General features: G+C 33.8%; 2 protein-coding genes across 7 annotated transcripts; both read left to right on the forward strand.

Moving 5' to 3' along the window:
- The first annotated feature begins 713 nt into the window (after window positions 1–713).
- Window positions 714–5,648, forward strand: LOC105764958 (MOB kinase activator-like 1A). The gene is made up of 7 exons (XM_012583791.2): window positions 714–1,017; window positions 2,291–2,339; window positions 3,283–3,391; window positions 3,563–3,656; window positions 4,374–4,507; window positions 4,678–4,841; window positions 5,389–5,648. Exons 1-7 carry the CDS (start codon window positions 995–997, stop codon window positions 5,461–5,463), a joined length of 648 nt encoding a protein of 215 aa, XP_012439245.1. The 5' UTR covers window positions 714–994; the 3' UTR covers window positions 5,464–5,648.
- Window positions 5,649–10,055: 4,407 nt separating this feature from the next.
- LOC105764960 (protein ENHANCED DISEASE RESISTANCE 2) lies at window positions 10,056–20,089 on the forward strand. Of its 6 annotated transcripts, none has more exons than XM_012583793.2 (23): window positions 10,056–10,278; window positions 10,532–10,915; window positions 11,291–11,365; window positions 11,849–11,902; window positions 12,498–12,563; window positions 12,743–12,846; window positions 13,519–13,586; window positions 13,671–13,787; window positions 13,939–13,979; window positions 14,079–14,179; window positions 14,328–14,423; window positions 15,143–15,207; window positions 15,298–15,369; window positions 15,463–15,618; window positions 16,005–16,237; window positions 16,320–16,359; window positions 16,472–16,626; window positions 16,730–16,831; window positions 17,678–17,722; window positions 17,804–17,944; window positions 19,219–19,314; window positions 19,414–19,515; window positions 19,867–20,089. In XM_012583793.2, exons 2-23 carry the CDS (start codon window positions 10,778–10,780, stop codon window positions 19,972–19,974), a joined length of 2,175 nt encoding a protein of 724 aa, XP_012439247.1. In that variant the 5' UTR covers window positions 10,056–10,278; window positions 10,532–10,777; the 3' UTR covers window positions 19,975–20,089. The 6 variants fall into 6 exon arrangements, with proteins under 6 accessions (XP_012439247.1, XP_012439248.1, XP_012439246.1 ...); XM_012583794.2 differs by having other exon boundaries at window positions 10,633–10,915; XM_012583792.2 differs by lacking the exon at window positions 10,056–10,278 and having other exon boundaries at window positions 10,324–10,915.

Here is a 20,089-nt window from a genome sequence, read left to right on the forward strand (position 1 = left end):
TCTGTTTTTCCGCCTTCTGGGGCGAAACTAGAAAGGAAACATAGTATATCATGATTCATGGGTATAATGACCTTTTTTTTTTTTTTTGGTCCTCTAACTTTACAAAAATGTTATTTTAGTTGTTCATTTTTTTAACCTTTTAAATTTACAATTTTTTATCAAATCAGTTCAAATGGGTGGAAAAGTTAACATTTGTTAGTTTTCTTGAGGTGGCATATCGTGGATCATCATATAGATGATATTTTAATGTTTAATTAATTTATTAAAATTTAAGAATATATATTTTTTATATTTTTAATGATTTTTAATTTTAGAAATAGTTTTATAAAATTTTTTGAATTTTAAAATTTTAAAAATTAATTAAATGTAAACATGTCATCCATGGACTAGTTCTCGTGTATATAACATTAACAAAATTTAAAAATGCTAATTTTTTTATTTTTATAAAATTAAATGATCAAATAATGTATTATACGGACTTATGGGGCGGCCTTCTCCTTTTAAAACCATAAACAATTCTTCTATATCATTATTATCAGCCCAAAAGTAGGCCAACAGAACAAATAACAGAAAAGAACGAACAAATTAGATCTCAGAATATTGCAAATTTTGAAAAACGCATTTGTTTTAGGTCAATAGTGAATACAAGTACAAGTGAAAAATATTGATAATACCTCATACCTATAAGTATCGAATTCTCAGCTCAAAACACCCTCACATGTCACCCAACTCACAAGAGGCAAGCCCCATCCGCGTCCCAGCCTTTTCTGTCTCCAAATTACAAAACACCCCCCACGAATTTTTTTTTATTTTTTATTTTTTGGTTCTTCTAAATCTAAAGTAATGGAACACAAGAGATAATTAGATTATAGTACTCGTAAGAAAATAGGAGGAGGAAAAGAGGGGTGAAAGGAAAAGAAAAAGAGGCTTTTTCATTTTTCCCACCTGAAGAAACGAAAATCAAACAGTCTTTTTTCTCAATCCCTCTCTAACAATGAGTCTCTTCGGTCTTGGAAGGTGAGTTTTAATTTCTACTTTTAGAGAAGTTTATCTTAAAATGCTTTGTTATTTTCCCTTTTATTAATCTTCTTTTCGTTAATTCCTTCTTCTTCTTTTTTGCTTATTGCCAATTGCTGCTCATAATTTGCATGTCAGATCTATTATACTTTTGCAGCCTTTTTCTGATTCAAGATCAACCAGCAACTCTACTTTTTTTTTTTAACCTTCATTAAGTTTAATTCAGATTCTAAAAACATTTCATCTATCATCCTGATTTTACTCCCTGATTCTTTCGTTCCTCTGTTAACTGTAACAACTACAATCCAATTGTTGCTTTTGTTAATTCAATCCCGTTGAGGTCAATTCAATCATTGATCATGATTTCTGCTGTGAAAATTTTGCTTATATTATTATGTTAAAGAAAATCAGTAGCGAATCTTAATGCATGTTGAACTTCTCTTAATGTTCTGGTGTTAAGCAATTAATGATATGTTCTGATTGCTTGCGATTCATTTGGTTCAATGTTAGAACTAGGATTAAAAGCTATGTAACCATGGTTTGTTTTCATGATTGGCAACATTAGAAAGGTCGAAAAGGTCAAGAGCTGAACTCTTGGTTTTTTTAACCTTAAAAGTTATATTGCCATAATCCAGAAGTTTTAGCTTTGTATCATGAAGCGTCGCAAACTAGGTTTGTTGGCACTTTGCAGCCATTGTTTGAAGATTTGTGGTGGCTGAATGAAGTTGAGGAAGTTGAATCAACTGGAAGAGAAACAGGAATGTACAAATGTAGTCTAATGGGAGCTAATTAATTTTCTAAAAGCCAATTGTATGATCAGTTTCAAAGGATGCAGGAGATCTTCTATAGTCTTCAGTAAGATAGGAGTTTGGGCGATTTGTATTGCTCTCAATCATGTATATGCGTCCATGTATGCATGATCAGCATTGTTCATTATTTCAAGCCATTAAAAGAGAAACACACTGAAAAATATTTTTTATATTTTGCTTAGATCTAATTACTCTGAACTATATTGTTTTGAATCTTTATCCTAACATAACATGCAGTACGGATATGCAATACCTTCAATGTACAAAAGCTGTTATGATCATATTATATATGGAGTAACTTCAAACTACACAAGCTATGCTATGATCCTATATATAGAGAGAGGAATTAGTGAAACATTGAACGTACCTATTTTAGATGTGTGTATATTTCTATTTCTATTCCCACGTCTGAGCAGTATCTTTTCAGTTGAGATTTTTCTGCTAATAAATTGCTCTGAAAACAGAAATCAGAGAACATTCCGCCCCAAAAAAAGTGCACCTTCTGGAAGTAAGGTTGGTTACTTGTTCCTTCTTTATCTCTTTAATAAAGCATAATTAGTATTGTTCATCTCCTGCCTGTTAGAATTTGATATGATATGTTCTCTTACTCTGTGCTTGAATCTGGATTGTTAATTTGATCTGATCACCTTCGCAATTCCCCCCTTTGGAAATAAATGTTTTCCTCTTTATGACGACTAAGAACTTCTTGGGTGCGAGCATGCAACTTTAGCACACTGGAAGTCTATTAGAAGGTGTCCAGAAATATAATAAAAGCAAGCCGAACTTAACACCTAAGATCTAATGCATCCAAAAACCTAAAAAAAGACCCTGGAAAATTGGCTTTATTTGCAAACAATCTAAGAAAATGAGCTACTGTATTTTTTATTTAATGCCTTCTGCTGATTCTTCAACTTGGGTTTTTAGCTACTTGAATGGTTGCCATTATTTAGTTGCAAACAAACTAAGAATTCCCACCTTACCTATCGAGAAAGAAGAAAAGCTCACCTTGCCATTCATATTTCTGTTTTTTAGATTTCATCACTTTTGAAGTCACTGGTTCAGAAAATAACTTTACGTTACAGTGTCTCCTTGAATTTTCAGCGGCAAAGTTGAAATTCTACAAACTTCAATGCTATACTCGCATGCATGACGGTCCTACAGCCTCACCTGTGGGACCCACTCACGAATGTTAGCAAGCGTTATATACACGTACTACATGTGATAATTGTTTTACTAAACAAGCATCTATGTCTAAACTCTAAACATGGTTAGTATTAATGTGTGGTTGGATATGATAATAATTATTAGCCTTTTTCTGGTTCCTCTACGGTTCTTGAGAGTTGTCTTATTTATTGTTTCTTTATTATAAAATACTTTCTGGACTTCAGTCTTCTATATTAGTGGCTTAGCAGTCTTTGCAGTTCTCATCCTAGTGTTGTAATTTGACATAATGCAGGGCGCACAGCTTAAAAAGCACATTGATGCTACCCTGGGCAGTGGAAACCTAAGGGAAGCAGTGAGGCTACCTCCTGGGGAAGATTTAAATGAATGGCTCGCAGTCAACAGTATCTCTCGCTTCCCCTCTTTCTTTCTTACCCACATACACCTGGATAGCACATTCTGCATAAATCGTTCAATATATTTGTAAAACTTTGTATATAATCTATCTATGATTATTCTACCTAAGTATAACTGTGCTGTTACTTACAGTCATAACTGTGTTGGATCTTTTTCAGCTGTGGATTTCTTCAATCAGGTGAATCTGCTCTATGGTACCCTGACTGAGTTTTGTACTCCTGAGAACTGTCCTACAATGACTGCAGGCCCTAAGTACGATATATAAAACTTGATTCCTTTTGCTTTTTTTAATAAATTAGTTGTACAAATTGTAAATTTAAATATTTTATTATGCTGTATGCCTATGTCATGTTTGTATCTATTTGGTGGTATTAAAAGTGTTTCCATCAGATAATGGATGGATGAGTTAAGTCTCCAAGGAATTCAGATAAATCAAGACCCCGTTGACTTATTTAGGCTCTTTTATTTCTTTAAAACATACATGTAAATTGCATTTAATTTATTTATTTACTTATTTAAATATATATAATATGCAAAATGTTATTGAAATATGATGTCTGAATATGTAGCATGAACTTGTCTATTTCATGGGAGGACAATGAGCTATGCATTATGTTTTCATTGATTTCATTAATCCTAGTATTTGTTGTTGTTTCTATTATCATTGTCAGTTCGATCTAACTGGTCACAATAATTTGAATTTTTCCTTATATTGTTCAAAGGTCGGTAGAAAGAAATAAAATATGTTTAGAATGTTTTTAGGAATTAAAAGTCCATGTAGTCATTTGATTTTGTCCAATGATTAGCTTTTAGTTTTCATGTTTGGTTCTTTTACCTTGCACTGTCTGATCAATCAGTTTAATAATGCTTGTGCACCTTAATTTAGTCTACTCATTTTTAATAATCTTTGAAAGCATATTTCTTGGGTTTTCAGTAGTTGATTATGTGCCATCTTACAAAACTTTACAGGTATGAATATAGATGGGCAGATGGCGTGCAAATCAAGAAACCTATCGAGGTTTCTGCCCCAAAATATGTCGAATATCTAATGGACTGGATTGAAACACAACTTGATGATGAATCGATATTTCCTCAAAAACTGGGTAAAATCTTCAATTCTCTGTGATGAAGTCTGACTCGGACTAGAGAAAGATATTTGTTTATCTATGTATGATGACAACAGTGATGATTAAACTTTAATATATGAAATTACTTGCCTCTTATCTATCCGGAATATGTTTATACATGTCATTGCACACTTGAAATTTGCTAGGTGCACCATTTCCTCCAAACTTCAAAGATGTAGTGAAGACAATATTCAAAAGACTGTTCCGAGTATATGCCCACATCTATCACTCTCACTTTCAGAAAATTGTGAGCCTTAAGGAGGAAGCCCATTTGAACACATGCTTTAAGCATTTCATACTTTTTACTTGTGTAAGTCTTTTTCTGCTTCTGCTTGATATACATACATATATATATTATTCTCTGCCCTTCCACTATTTATCTATTTTATACAAATTTAAATAGCATTTAAATCAGGGCCAATAACTTAAAGATGTTTGATGCAAATTCCAAAACAGTTAGTTGATGGTTCTTTTAAATCATAGCTAAATATAAGCTTGCCATTATTTTCTGAATAACAGTCATGATTTCTTGCCATATATGTATCATGGTTTTCAGAGAAGAATCTGTTACAGTGACCAAAACAAAAAACGGAATATAGTTTTAGTTGTGGAAAGAGAGATGGGCTAAAATACCTTTTGTTCTTTAAGTAACAAGAGGGCACACTAGAGTCTCAAGTTTCACCGTTTAAGATATTAACCTCAATCTTCACCACCCGAGTTAAGGGCCAGATGACAAGAGTTGAAATGTTCTTTGTATCTTTTAGATCTCTGAAACATTCTTGTAAGAGGCTGGAATTCATGCTTAGTTGAGTAGGAAGTTGTTGGGTTTAATTGAGATTGTTGTTTTGGATGTGCAGGAATTTGGGCTGATTGACAAGAAAGAGCTAGCTCCACTTCAAGAGCTCATTGAATCCATCATAGTCCCCTACTAATTACAGGACTGGACTTTGGAGATCCTGATGATGTTTCTTTCTTCTTTTCTTTTCTTTTCTCTTTATTTTAGGGATGCAAAGTCAAATAAATTAAGAGACTGTTATAGCAGACGACTTAAGAAACAAGTGTCTCTAATTTATATCTGTGTGTTATAAATGCAAGTTCATATGTCATGTTCCTTGAATGCCTTGCATTACATCTAGCATTTTCGAAAAGAAAGCAGCTTGCCCTTGAAAGTTATCAGTGTCTTAATTTCCATTTAATTATTCTTCTTATACTTGTTGGACAAATTGCAAGTGAATTAATAAAAGGTGGCCAGGCCAGCAGCCCAGAAGCCGAAACCAATCTACCAAAAATTAAATATAAGTAACAAATCATTTATCTTGGTTTAAAGATAAGTTTATGTGTAAAATTTTCTTTAGATTTATTTTAATTAATTGATATTGATTTTAATCGGAATCGTTAACATAATTATAAATTCAAAAAATATATCTATTATAGAGAAAGCTAGAGAAAGCTAATAGGTTGCTTGGTAGGCACTTGGAATGGCGCGATAATCAAGTATCCTTCACTGAATAATGAATGGTCCTAAGCAGATGATTACCTCGATCCACTCGTTTGCTGCCCATCTTTTTCTTTACCTAAAAACCTTCCCCTTTGCCATTTCCGGCCACGGAAACGAACTGAAGATTGAACACCGAACATTTTAAACTTTACCCCTCCACACATAACAATCTATTTGGACTGGAAAAGCTAACCATTTAAACACATGACTTTTTAATCAAATTTATGATATTTCACACCTTTCTTTGATTTCTAGTAATACTAGTAACATGTGTTGGGACATTTTCAAATATTTATAGTGTTTTAATAATTATAAATGAATGGATGTAATTAATCAAAAGTTATATTATTTAATTTTTGAAAAAGAATTATAACTATTTAAATAATATTATTTGAATAGTTATAATATTAAATGAATAATTATGTGTTTATTTTAAAGACATTATTCAAAAAGGCACCTATTAAAAGATGTCTCTACGAAGAGACATGAAAATTCTTATAAATAGGAATGAGATTTCATTTGGAAGATACACCAACAAATTCTAATATTCTTTCTTTCCTTCCTTCATTTTCTAATAATATTAGATTATTCTATAAAGTAGAAATTGAGTTTCTTGTTATACATTGCTCAGTGTGTAGTGGAATATTCTCGTCAGTGCAAAACGTAAATAGTCACTGGCTCCATTGTATCCTCGAGGTTAATTTGCTTGGAACTCTTTTGCACACCGAAGATAGGTGGGGGCGAATATAACCTTAAAGATAGTGACTTGACACACGCCTTGGAGCTTTGTTCTATTTCTTCTTTTTCTGTTCGAGTTCCGTTCTTGTGTGTTAGAATTAAGTGGTCCGAATCCTTATTTAAATAAAATACAGTGGTAAAATAAAATAAAAGTAAAATCTCTATAGAACTATACTTCTTTTATTTTATTTTAGAATAAGGTTTTTTAAATCTTATTAAAATCCATCTATTTGATATTGATTAGAATGAGGTGTTTCAATCTTACTACACTCCTATTAGAATATGATTTTACAAGCCTATAAATAGACATAGTCTACTCCTCTTGTAATTATTCAAATTCGACATAGTGAATTCTCTTCTCCTCTACCCGTGATTTTTTTCTCGAAAGGGTTTCCACGTAAAATCTGTGTGTTCTTTATTTTTCTCTCTCTTTTTCTTTACGATAAATTGTCATTACTGACATTCTATTTTTTTCAGTGTGTTTGAGATTTTTTTTACCAGAGATTTGGACTAACAACATGTAGCTTTGGGAGAGATGGAGAAAGAGTGGTGGTGGTGGTAAGACAAGCTTACAAGGTCATGTAAGTTTCCTTTCAAAGAAACGGGGTCCTTTAATTCCAAAAAGTGTGAGAAAAAAAAAAGCCTCGGTTGCAGCAGTAAACCCACCCATGCATCAACCTTAGTTATCACCATCATGAAAGATGAACTCTTGGACTTGGAGACTATGTCGTCTTCTTATGTTCAACTCATCTAATTATCTTAACTTTGGCTTCCTTTGGATGACCAGTTAGCTCCATTTCAGTGTGTTTGAACTACTTTTTTAATTCAATCTCACTGATGAGGTGTTTGGATAATACCTGCAGTTGTCCACTGAACTTATTCTCATTGTGCTGCACCTCCAGTTGCTCACTGATGCTTTTTGCTTCAGTGCACTCAACGCAGGCTTTTTTTCTAATTTTACCCATGGCCCTTTCTATTTTTTTTAACCTTTTCTTTCCCTTTTAATATTTGAAAAGCTCAAGCAATTTATCTCTAGATTAGGTTGGATAAATATTTATATTATATAATAAATTAATAAATATTATAATTTATAGGATAATAAGTAAATAACAATTAAGGTGTTTTAAGGTTATAACTATCATTTAAATAAATACAAATATGATAATTTATAGGATAATAAATAAAATATCAAAAGATACATTTTAATATTTTATTAAATGAATTTATAAATTCACATACTTTAATAATTTTATAAAAGTAAAATAATTTAAAAACTTTTGATATATATCAATTCTAATTTGATGTCCTTAAAAGTCATTTTCTATTCTCACTTCACCGTCACAGTTGTATTTGAATCCAAACACATACTCCACCGTTGTTTCTAATTTCACCGCTACAGTATCCAATCTCACTACTACAATAACTAATCTCACCGCCACTACTGTTTTTAACCTCACCGGAGCTAAATACATCGCCCATCCAAACTAAACCTTTATATAATTTTCTATTACGATTGAAGAGTTAAAGTCAATATATATAAACAACACCAACCATTAAAGTAACAATTTTTTTCTCTCCCTTGTTGGTTTCCTAATTTATTATTTTTATTTCAAATACTAAATTTTTGTTGAAACTCTACATATACTGTTAATATATTTTGTTGATTTTTTTATAGAAGAAAAGAAAATCAGAATTAGTTAGCGCTCATATTACAACTTTCTCTATTATAAATATATTATAAACAATAACCGGAGGAACATCATATTCACTATGATAAATGATGGAACGCAAGGCCAATTTAACTAGCTCATCTGTCACTTTGTTAAGCTCTCATGGCACGTGATTAATCAGAACCAACCAATATTGTGATATAAGTCCTTTAATTCTTCTGGAAATTGGCAAACTCTCCTGTTCACTTTCTTTAAGAATGTCGATTGCTTCCTTGCAGTCCAGTTCCAACACAACTTTTGTAGCACACCTCTCCTATGTGATCGAAAGTCCCTCATAGGCTCCTTATAATTTTAATTTGATGTCCTTAAAAGTCATTTTCTATTCTCACTTCACCGTCACAGCTGCATTTGAATCCAAACACATACTCCACCGCTGTTTCTAATCTCACCTCTACAGTATCCAATCTCACTACTAAATAACTAATCTCACCGCCACTGCTGTTTTTAACCTCACCGGAACTAAATACACCGCCCATCCAAACTAAGCATTTATATAATTTTCTATTACGATTGAAGAGTTAAGTCAATATATATAAACAACATCAACCATTAAAGTAACAACTTTTTTCTCTCCCTTGTTGGTTTCCTAAATTATTATCTTTATTTCAAATGCTAAATTTTTGTTGAAACTCTACATATACTGTTAATATATTTTGTTGATTTTTTTATAGAAGAAAAGAAAATCAGAATTAGTTAGCCCTCATATTACAACTTTCTCTATTATAAATATATTATAAACAATAATCGGAGGAACATCATATTCCCTATGATAAATGGTGGAACGCAAGGCCAATCTAACTAGCTCATCTGTCACTTTGTTAAGCTCTCATGGCACGTGATTAATCAGAACCAACCAATATTGTGATATAAGTCCTTTAATTCTTCTGGAAATTGGCAAACTCTCCTGTTCATTTTCTTTAAGAATGTCGATTGCTTCCTTGCAGTCCACTTCCAACACAACTTTCGTAGCACCCCTCTCCTATGTGATCGAAAGTCTCTCATAGGCCCCTCATAATTTTACCTCCGATATGAGACATGAGTCAATCTTTTTTTTGCTAAAACTTCAAATCCAGCAATCATCATGATTTCATGTAATATTTTCTATTGTCGTTATAGAGTTAAAACTTAATATTGATGTATCCATATTAACTTTAAACCATCTAAAATTTAAAAAACACCTTGCAAGACAATAAAACTCGTAATCATACTACCTCTCATTTTTTTATAATTATCTTCTGACTATGTATAAAAACATTTCATTTCTTAATAGTTTTAGGGGAAAACAAACACATACACACACAAAAATATAGATAATGACAATTTTACACATTATTGGGTGACGCGTGAATAATCATTTCGTCCATCCAAATTTATATGCTGATACTGACATGGGACCATACATATTACTTTGAAATGCTTTAGGCGCTAGTACTTATTTGTAATTAAGCTATTTACTAGTGGCCTAAATATTTGCCCTTGTTTCCCCCTTAAAACAGATCCAACCCAGCAGCGCAGCCCCAAAAAGAAAGTAAAGTAAACTTGGAAGTCAGCCCTCCTTCTCATTTAAATTTGGCAAAGCGTCACGGTTCTAAAGATACCTCATACCCCACTTACCCAATCATAATCAGACACGTGGAGTCGTATTTGTTCGCGCTCCCCTTTTTTACACTTACGTGGGATCTCTCAATCTCAAATCCATCGTCCGTTAGAATCTTCTCTTCAATTGCGTCGTCGGCATTTCCACTCCACACCATCGCCGATCCCCCCCAATACCGCGTTAGGTCTCTCCCCAGATTCCCCCCACCCCCGTTATTATTATTTTTTATTTTTAATAATATTCTTATCAGTAAATTAAAACCAAACATTTCATTTTTTTCTCATTGTTCCATTTTCTTTTTCTCTCAAATTACGGTTTTATATTTCTTCTTCAATTGTCTTCTCTGAAGTTCACTTGATCCTGCTTGCTTTTATCTCTTTGTTTTTTTTTTAACTTTACTGTTTTCTACTTTTTCTTTTGTCGTCTCTTCGTCGTAGATTCGCTTTTGCGATTCTCGAGTTCACCGGAAATGTGGAAGCCGAATACTCGGATTCTTTGAGAAATGATAATTACGAAACATTGATTTGCTGATTTCTAGATTTGGAAGGTAAAGTGAGAGATGATAAGAGATCAAATGACTTAGGCGGCACTACTCTAGTGGAAGCAAGGATTACGATCTAAGCTTCCAAGTTTGCTTAGGAGGAAATTCGGTTGTTTTTGGTGGAATTTTTGAGACGGCTGAAATGTCGAAGGTGGTGTACGAAGGATGGATGGTGAGATATGGAAGAAGGAAGATCGGCCGATCTTTCATACACATGCGATATTTCGTACTCGAAAATCGACTTTTGGCTTATTACAAGAGAAAGCCACAAGATACTCAGGTGTTTTATTATTATTTTTAGAGTTCTTAATTTTGTCTAGGTTCTTAAATTAAACATGTTATTGAAGCTTTTTACGGTTTTTTTTTTTTAATTTTGAAATCGTTTTTTTGGGATCGGAGAAGAGAGAAAATGCTTATTTAGAATGTTAGTGCAATTATATTTTATTTTAATTTTTAATAATAGAACTTGTGCGGCTGGCGCTGCTATGCTTTTAGTAAAAGGAGGAGCATCTTTGTTTACAAAGGTGTCTGAAATCTCTGGGTTACTTCACTGTTTAGGGAAAAGAGAACAGAGTAATTTTTATTTTCGTTTTTCTTTTGAAAAGGCTGTTTCATTTGACTATTCGCTCCCCCCCCCCCCGGGGGTCTCATTTAGGTTCCAATCAAGACCCTGTTGATAGACGGAAACTGTAGAGTGGAGGATCGAGGCTTGAAGACACACCATGGACATGTGAGTTTCCCGTTTTATATGTGTTTACCTGTTTTTGTGTTATAATGATAATGACAGTACAAAAACAATGCTTTCAATGGCTGAGAACTTAGACTGTCCAACTTCGTACATTCATCGTGTACACATGCATGTAAACGAGTGTGTGTATAAACATATTGTTAAGTCATGAATAATTATCCATTTCTCTTGCTAAAGATAACTTTGTGTTTTCTATTACCGACTGTTATTGATTTAGGACTCTCCTATTGACCAATTGCAGTTTTATGCTTTGCTGAATATATTTTACTGCTCTTTTCTTCCTTTTCTCTCTTTTCATCCAGACTCATGCATGCTCTTATTGCCTCAGTTTTTGCATGACAGTTCATGTAATCCACTGTAATGTTCCATTAGCATTTATGCTCTGGTGCATGATGAAATGTATTCGTTTAGATGGAACACTCATTTATACTTTATTTTAACTTGCTCACAGTTTATGTTTTGCAGATGCTTTATGTTTTGTCTGTTTACAACAAGAAGGAGAAGTACCACAGAATCACGGTTTGTTGTTTTCATTTTCCTTTTCTTTAATGGATATAGTAAATGAATACGCATTCTTTGATGCTTAATAACCTGAGCTTGCTTGATTGGTTATTCAATTTGGAGAAATTGAAACAAGTTCTTGGCATCTTCTCTCTTAGGCTTGCCACTATGAGGGGAGGGTGTAGGAATGGATCCCTTGCTATTTATTCTTTGCCAAATTAACAGTGGTTTTTTTGCGAGCTCTATGCTGAAGGACTTAAGTCACATTATCAAATGGTGGTGTTGCACTCGCTTTTACCATATAGACATTATCAAATAGTTGAGTTAAACGCTATTTTTTGAGTTCCGAACTTCAATTTATTGTTATATGGGAGTGAAAGCTTTTCATGATGGAATTAGATTGGTATCTGTTTAGAAGTGATACTATCCATTGTGTTTCTCTTTGATTGTGCAAGCAAAACTGACACATGTTTCAGATTTACTATGTGGCCTCTTTGACCCGTGTTCATTTTCAGTTTTCGCAGTCTTTGTGTCCTATATATCCTTTTGTGAAATCTTATGCTCTTGAATATTGGGAACCTAAAATAAGTCATGTTTGTATACTTCTTTCTAGATGGCAGCATTCAACATCCAGGAAGTCCTAATATGGAAGGAAAAAATAGAGTCTGTAATTGATCAGGTGCATATCCCGCTTTTTGCATGTTTTGGATTTGCATTGTGAACTTGCTTTCTTTATCAACTTCTGTCACAATGGTTTAGGGTCACAGTTTTCTTTACTGAATTGAATGTGTTTTCTTTATATGTTAACCTGTTAGCCAGACTGTTTCAATTGTCTAGTTACATTATTTTTATATGCAGCATCAGGAGCCTCAAATTGCTAATGGTAACAAATATGTTTCTTTTGAATATAAATCTGGGATGGATAATGGGAGGACTGCTTCTTCTTCGGACCATGAATGTCAGTAAGTGCCCGTCTATCACTGTTTTTTAATTTTCTGTTGGTTGTATGTGTTCATAAAAGTGAACGCTTCTTATGTTAGCTGTGAGTCAGCTAGGTCTGTGGCTGAGGACTTCAGTCGAGCTGCCTGAGTGCCTAGAATTCTTTGAGTCAAATACTCATGGGCTGAGGGGTATTTTTTGTAAATGAGTGGGGGGAAGTTAGAATAATTAGTTGTTGTAAGATGAGGTCTTATATTTTTTGGGACTTCATCCTCGTCTTACATCTTCTGAAGTATTGCAACTTCTAAAATATAGCATACATGAAATACATAAATATTTCATGGTTGGAGCAAGTAAATAGTTTTGATAAATAATAGCCAAAGCCTTGTGACTGGTCTGCTGGTTATGATGAATATCAAATGGTTCAATAGCCTTGCTTTACTGTTGGTTTAATGCATATTATCTGCTTCTTGTTAAATTTATTGGCAAGCTGAATAAAGCACTTGTTCATTTGCTTCAATTTCTATTAAAGGTTGATTGTAAATCAAAATGAAATAAGGTGCCTTGATTCTTATCAGTTCTCAGCCTTTCCCTGATTTTTCTCTCTCTCTCTTTTTATTTTTTTTCCAATTTTAAGAGAAGTCATTTGTGATCCTTGGTCAATCTTGAAATTTATTTATTTATTTATTCTTAAGGTTCAGTGCCCAGGAGGATGAAGTTGATGCACCATCAAGTTTGCTAAGGAGAACAACTATTGGAAATGGTACACATTTGATTTCCTTTCTCATCTACTTTGAACTATTTAGTTCAATTATCAGAATCTCAACATTTCTAGGAAAAATATCAGGTCCTCCAGATTCAATATTCGACTGGACACAGGAATGTGACTCAGAATTGGCAAATCACAATGCCAACAACCAAGCATTTTCTGGAAAACATTGGCGCCTCCTTCAATGTCAAAATGGTTAGTTTTTCATTTTATTGGCTTTAAGGTTCAATCCAGGTATGAAAATCTCAAAAAAGTAGTTTGTAATGGAAGGGTCTTTTAATTACCATGATACTGTAGTGGCAGTGAGAGATCATTATGAAACTAAACTTTTTCTTTGATTTGACAGGACTTCGCATTTTTGAAGAGCTTGTTGAAGTTGATTACCTTGTATGGAACTATTTCATTGCTTTCTTTATGCCCTGTATTTATTTTTCAGTCATAAAAATGTTTTGGTTATTAAATATTGCATATATTTTCTTAATGCAGCCAAGGAGCTGTAGTAGAGCAATGAAAGCTGTAGGTGTTGTGGAAGCTACTTGTGAGGAAATTTTTGGTCTTGTAATGAGCATGGATGGAACTAGATTTGAGTATGTTTCGTATATTTTCAATTAAAAAATATATATTGTAGTTTTCAATGCCTGAGACAAAAATGCATACCTTTTTTCGTCCACACAATTTGTTTTAGATTTTTGGCAACTTTCCATATTTTATTAGTATTTTGTTTATCTTCTGCAGGTGGGATTGTAGTTTTCAGTACGGTAGTTTAGTTGAAGAGGTAGATGGGCATACAGCTATAATTTATCACAGGCTTCAGTTGGATTGGTTTCCTCTGTAATACTTTATCTCTAATTTAAGTATTTTCAGTTTATGCTTTATTTCATTGTATATTTATCCTTTGAAGTAGAACTGCCATAGTTTGTTTTATTTTGGAACCAAAGTAGTCAGGAAAACACATAGAAGAGCTTGTGAATCACCTTTTAGAACATTTCTTTGATTGTTGATATTTTAGCTAACCAAGGCATATAGGAAATTCCAGATGTGGACAGGTTAAGCTTAGTCTGGATACATGCTGGTGAGTACCAAAAGAAGGGATGAGATTAAAAGAAGGAATGATAAAAGATTAAATTCACTGTATCTTTAAAATAGAAGGAAGAAAAAGAAAGAAAAATTGTGGAAGTGGGAAAAGACATAATAGAAAAGACCTAGAGAGAGCATGTACTTATTATGATACATAATAGGAGTGAGCCTACTTATTATTCAAGGTTTACCCCAAATTTTCTTACATAAACCTTAGTATGATACTCACATCTATGTTTGTAGATACACTAATTGTTTTTGGATAAAAAAGGAGCCTTTGAATATTTTACTATTACAGGAGTGAGCCTACTTATTATTCAAGGTTTATGATCACTTTTGTTCACTTCATTGAGGATTATTTATGCTACATTATGGAATATTTTTAAATTTATGCTAGTTTTCAAAAGATTTCTTTCTTCTTTCTTTATGAAGTATGTGCAATTTTTCAAGGTTATTGCTCCGTGCTTTTGCAGGTTTGTATGGCCCCGTGACCTTTGCTATGTGCGTTATTGGCGCCGAAATGATGATGGAAGTTATGGTAAGTCTTGCAGATTTACATATTGAACTGTATGCTTATTTTTCTAGCTTCAGAATTTTAACTTCTTTTCTCGTCTTGATTATTGTGCAGTTGTATTATTTCGCTCTAGGGAGCATGAGAATTGTGGCCAACAACCAGGATATGTGCGGGCTCATGTTGAAAGTAAGCTCTATGTGAATTCCTTGGTTGTGCCAATACTTGAAAGATGAGTATTTAATTTGGAGTATATTGCATACTATGTACTAAATTTCTCAGGTGGAGGGTTCAACATTTCCCCCCTGAAATCTCGAAATGGGAAGCCTAGAACGCAGGTGCAGCATCTCATGCAGGTTGATTTGAAAGGATGGGGTGTGGGTTATGTTTCATCATTTCAGCAGCACTGTCTTCTTCAGATGTTGAATAGTGTTGCTGGTGAGTTATTTTCTCTATCCTGCGTGTTAAAATTTATGGTTTTCTGGGAACTTGATGTCACATTAAAAGATAGGATGCTTTTTCATATTTCTATAGTTTACTTCTTTTTGTTCTCATATTTCAATAACATAAAGAAATAGGGAAATATATTCTTTTTGTTGTGATATCAATCTGGTCTGCATCTTGACATCCCACACTTGTCCAAATAATTATCAACTTAAGAAGAAGAAAAAAAGAGAAGAAAAGAACGGTGTGAGGAGGTGCGAGGGGATGCCATTCCTATAATATATTTTTCAGTCTGATATTAAGGAAACTTCACTCCTATAATATTTGTTTCAGTCTGTGCTCATCTACCTTCTGAAAATTGTTGTTACCTCTCATGACAGGATTGCGTGAATGGTTTGCTCAAATAGAAGAAAGAGGTGCTCCTCCTAGAATTCCTGTTATGGTCAATATGGCCGCATCTTCAGTTTCCTCAGTTAAGACTCAAAAGATAGATGAGTTATCTGTTCCCCCTGGCCCTTCTCTTGATCAAACAAATGCTGCAAGCAGAAACTCTGTGATGATGGATGAATACTCTGACGAAGATGAAGAACAAATGCCTGAGGCAGAACAAGAGGTTTTATATTACCCTTATCTTTAATATTTTTTGTTTGACTTATTATTAACTATGGGGTTTGTTGTTTCCTTAAAATTTCCAGGCATGTCCAACAAAAAGTGACAATGATGCCAAGAGAACAGGTGGTGGTCCTAATAATATTATATTGGTTTATTTCGATGTGATTGAATAAGATTTTTAATTTATGAGTCTGACTTCTCATCCCAAATATACTATATGTTTGATGAATTAAAGCCCCAAAAGAAGAACCATTTGAGAAAATTGATTTGTCATGCTTTTCTGGTAATCTACGACGTGATGACCATGATAATTCTCGTGATTGTTGGAGAATTTCGGATGGTAACAATTTCAGAGTCCGTAGCAAGCATTTTTGTTTCAACAAAACAAAGGTTCCCATTCTTTTGCTTGTTACTTCTAGTTACTTTATTTACATCTAAATTATATCTTATGTCTTTGTTTTGTTGTTACTTTTTCCCCTTGTATGCAATGAAGATTCCTGCCGGGAAGCATTTAATGGATCTTGTTGCTGTTGATTGGTTTAAAGACACAAAAAGAATGGACCATGTTGCTAGGCGTCATGGCTGTGCTGCACAAGTGAGTCTGAGAAGTTACCATTTAATGTTGTTTGCCTCTGTACTGTTCCACTTCAGAAAGCTATTTTTTAGTATCTCAGTGTTATGTTAAATAATTCCTACTCCATTTGCTATGCATGGTTTCTCTGTTCTGTTATTTTGTTTATTAGGGAAGTGCCGTGAACATTGTAAACCACATGGGCAAATGGAATTTGATTGCATTAAAACTGATTGGTTCACTTGTATTTTTGAGTTGCATACCTTGCTGGAGTAACTCCATAACCTGCCTGGTAGTTATTGGAATTGGATGCAGGCCATGCATGTGGCATATCAAAATATTTGTTAGGTCAATCGGTTAGGTTGCAAATTGGAAGTACCAGTCCTTTGCCCATCCTCCTATCTTGAGGCCAAGACTTCAGCCTAGGAGGCTAGGACCTCATACTTCTGTAGTAGTGTATCGGGGGTAGAACCACAACCTACATGTTCACATTTCTTGAACAGAAATTATATCTTACAGATTCAATACAAGCTAATCAGGAAAAATTTTTCTTGAAATGATGAAGAATTAACTTAAACCAGTAAATTTAGTAAAAGGAACTTCAAATTAGGGTAGCTGGTTGTGTTCCTACTATGAACAAGCTACACTTTTTTTTCTAGGGAAAAAAAAAAGGACTGAGTAGGAATCACATTTATTGGTTGATTGCATTAGATCTGAACTGACGGTTAACGGTTAACCTACCATTCTCCTAAGAGCCTAAGCATGTACTGCTTAGGTGTTTCTTGGGTTGTCACTATCAACTTTATAGATGTAAAACCTATCAATTCTCTATGGAGTATATTTTACAGGTATTTTCTTCTGTCTTTGTAGGTTGCTTCAGAAAAGGGGCTTTTCTCTTTGGTCTTTAATGTTCAAGTAAGTTTCCATAATGCTGGTAGTGTTATATCTCAGACTGATGGATCATGACGTTGAGTTGATTATGTTAATTTGTTCCAGGTTCCTGGCTCAACCCACTATAGTATGGTCTTTTATTTTGTGACAAGGGAACTAGTACCTGGGTCCCTTTTGCATCGATTTGTTGAGGGTGATGATGAGTTCCGCAATAGTAGGCTGAAGCTTATTCCCTCAGTGCCAAAGGTATCCATCTTTTTTCTTCATGCAAAGATAAATGTTTAAATCAGGATGTTTAGACAGTTGGAAGCAGTCTTCATCGTAACTGTGCCTCCTGAATTTTTGTCATCTATGGACTATGCTCTTTATTAGTCTGCCAAGTCCATATCACACACTTGATGTGTGTCACCGTTCAAACAACCTGTACTTTATTCTTAAAAGCTCCTATACTTCATGAACCCTAAAATAATGCTGTAAATGCTATTAATTGCTGCACTGCCCTCTTGAGTATGACAAATGTGCTATCTAGATTCTCATGAGCAGTTTCTGAACGGGATTGTCAAAATTGTTGTTTTTACATACTATAACACAATTTTTACCGGATCATTGGTTTCCAGTTATGTTCTCCATGATATTCTTAATCCTTTTGACTTCCTTTTATGCATGCAAGCATGAATATATGCATGTTAAGGGTGTACTTAGTTAAGTGAAAAAGTGGAATGACGGAAAAAAGGAGTGGAAAAGTGGAAAGAAAATAAATTTTGAGTGTGTTTGGTACGAAAGAGGAGGAAAGAAAATAAAAGAGATGACCATTTTCTATCCTAATGCATAAAAAGAAATCATTCCAAACTGGAATGATAAGAGGAGAAAATGAGAGAGATGTAAGTTCAAAATTCTGCATTTTTCAAAAGTTTCATTTCCTTTCCTCTCATTTTTCAACTCTGCCAAGCAATTGGTGAAAAGAAAATTTAGAAATATGGAACATTGAAGAAGCAGAAAAATAGAAAGAAAAAAATACATTTTCCATTAATGTGCTTGATAAGAAAGATGGGAAAATTGAAAAAGAAGTAATTTTCTTTTCATCAATTGCTTGGCAGAGTTGAAAAATGAGAGGAAAGGAAATGAAACTTTTGAAAAATGCAGAATTTTGAACTTACATCTCTCTCATTTTTTCATCTTTCTTATCAAGCACATTAATGGAAAATGTATTTTTTTCTTTCAATTTTTCTGCTTCTTCAATGTTCCATATTCTAATTTTCTTTCCACTCTACCTAGCAAGCCTATTAGAAATAACAAGGTGGATTGGTCAATATTACATAGGTTTTGCTGTTTCAAAGTTACAAATGGTGAACCACTTTTCTGACATAGCTACCTTTAATTAAAGTTGGACATAGTCCTTATCTGCAAACCTGATCCCATTAAGTAACATATTGCTGTTGTAAATTATTTTGTTCGTTTAATTGTAATTTTCACTTTGCACCTTTGAACTTGTTCTGAATTGTTCACATTGAATTTTGCAGGGGTCATGGATTGTGCGACAGAGTGTTGGGAGCACCCCCTGTTTGTTGGGAAAAGCAGTTGATTGCAACTATATCCGTGGTCCCAAGTACTTAGAGGTAAGGATCCTTATGGTTTCTGTATAGTACACATAAATGTAGCATTAAGCAGGGGTCCTTGTTACTGATATGTGTTTACTTGTTCATGTGTCTCTCTAGGTTGATATTGACATAGGTTCTTCTACGGTTGCTAATGGAGTTTTGGGGCTTGTCATTGGTGTAATCACAACATTGGTGGTTGACATGGCTTTCCTTGTACAGGTACGTTCTTCTAAAGCACCAGTTGTTGCTTGCTTCATTGTTGATAATAGCCATAACACATACCAACTTGCTAGCAAAGAGAGTCAGTAGGAAGCAGCGTAATCTGATGCAATCAATGTTGTAATGCACATTATTTTCATTATTAATGGCATGTCAATAGCAAAGAGTGCATGATAGTAATATAGGGGGCTGTAGGTAGTAGTTTTACCTAATTCTTAACCAGAAAGCGTGGCTATTGTTCAAAACCATTGCCCATTGTTGCTAGAAATTAGGCATGGAGCTCTAAGTTGCATTAGTGGTTTACTTTTGTTGTAGTAAAAGTGCTTGCATGTTTTCTTTGCTGCCCACTAGGCAAATACAACAGATGAGCTGCCAGAGCGGCTAATTGGTGCAGTTCGTGTTTCTCATATAGAGCTATCGTCTGCCATAGTTCCGAAGCTGGATGCTGATCCATCATGATTGTATTGACCACACACAGTTCATCTATACGGATTATTTGTTCTAATATTTCATTCACATTTCCTCTTTTATCATTCAACATTACAAAAAGGAAGCCGTCACTTTTGTTTTTCCA

Source organism: Gossypium raimondii, chromosome 12 (genome assembly GCF_025698545.1).
Source record: "Gossypium raimondii isolate GPD5lz chromosome 12, ASM2569854v1, whole genome shotgun sequence".
NCBI classification, from domain to species: domain Eukaryota; kingdom Viridiplantae; phylum Streptophyta; class Magnoliopsida; order Malvales; family Malvaceae; genus Gossypium; species Gossypium raimondii.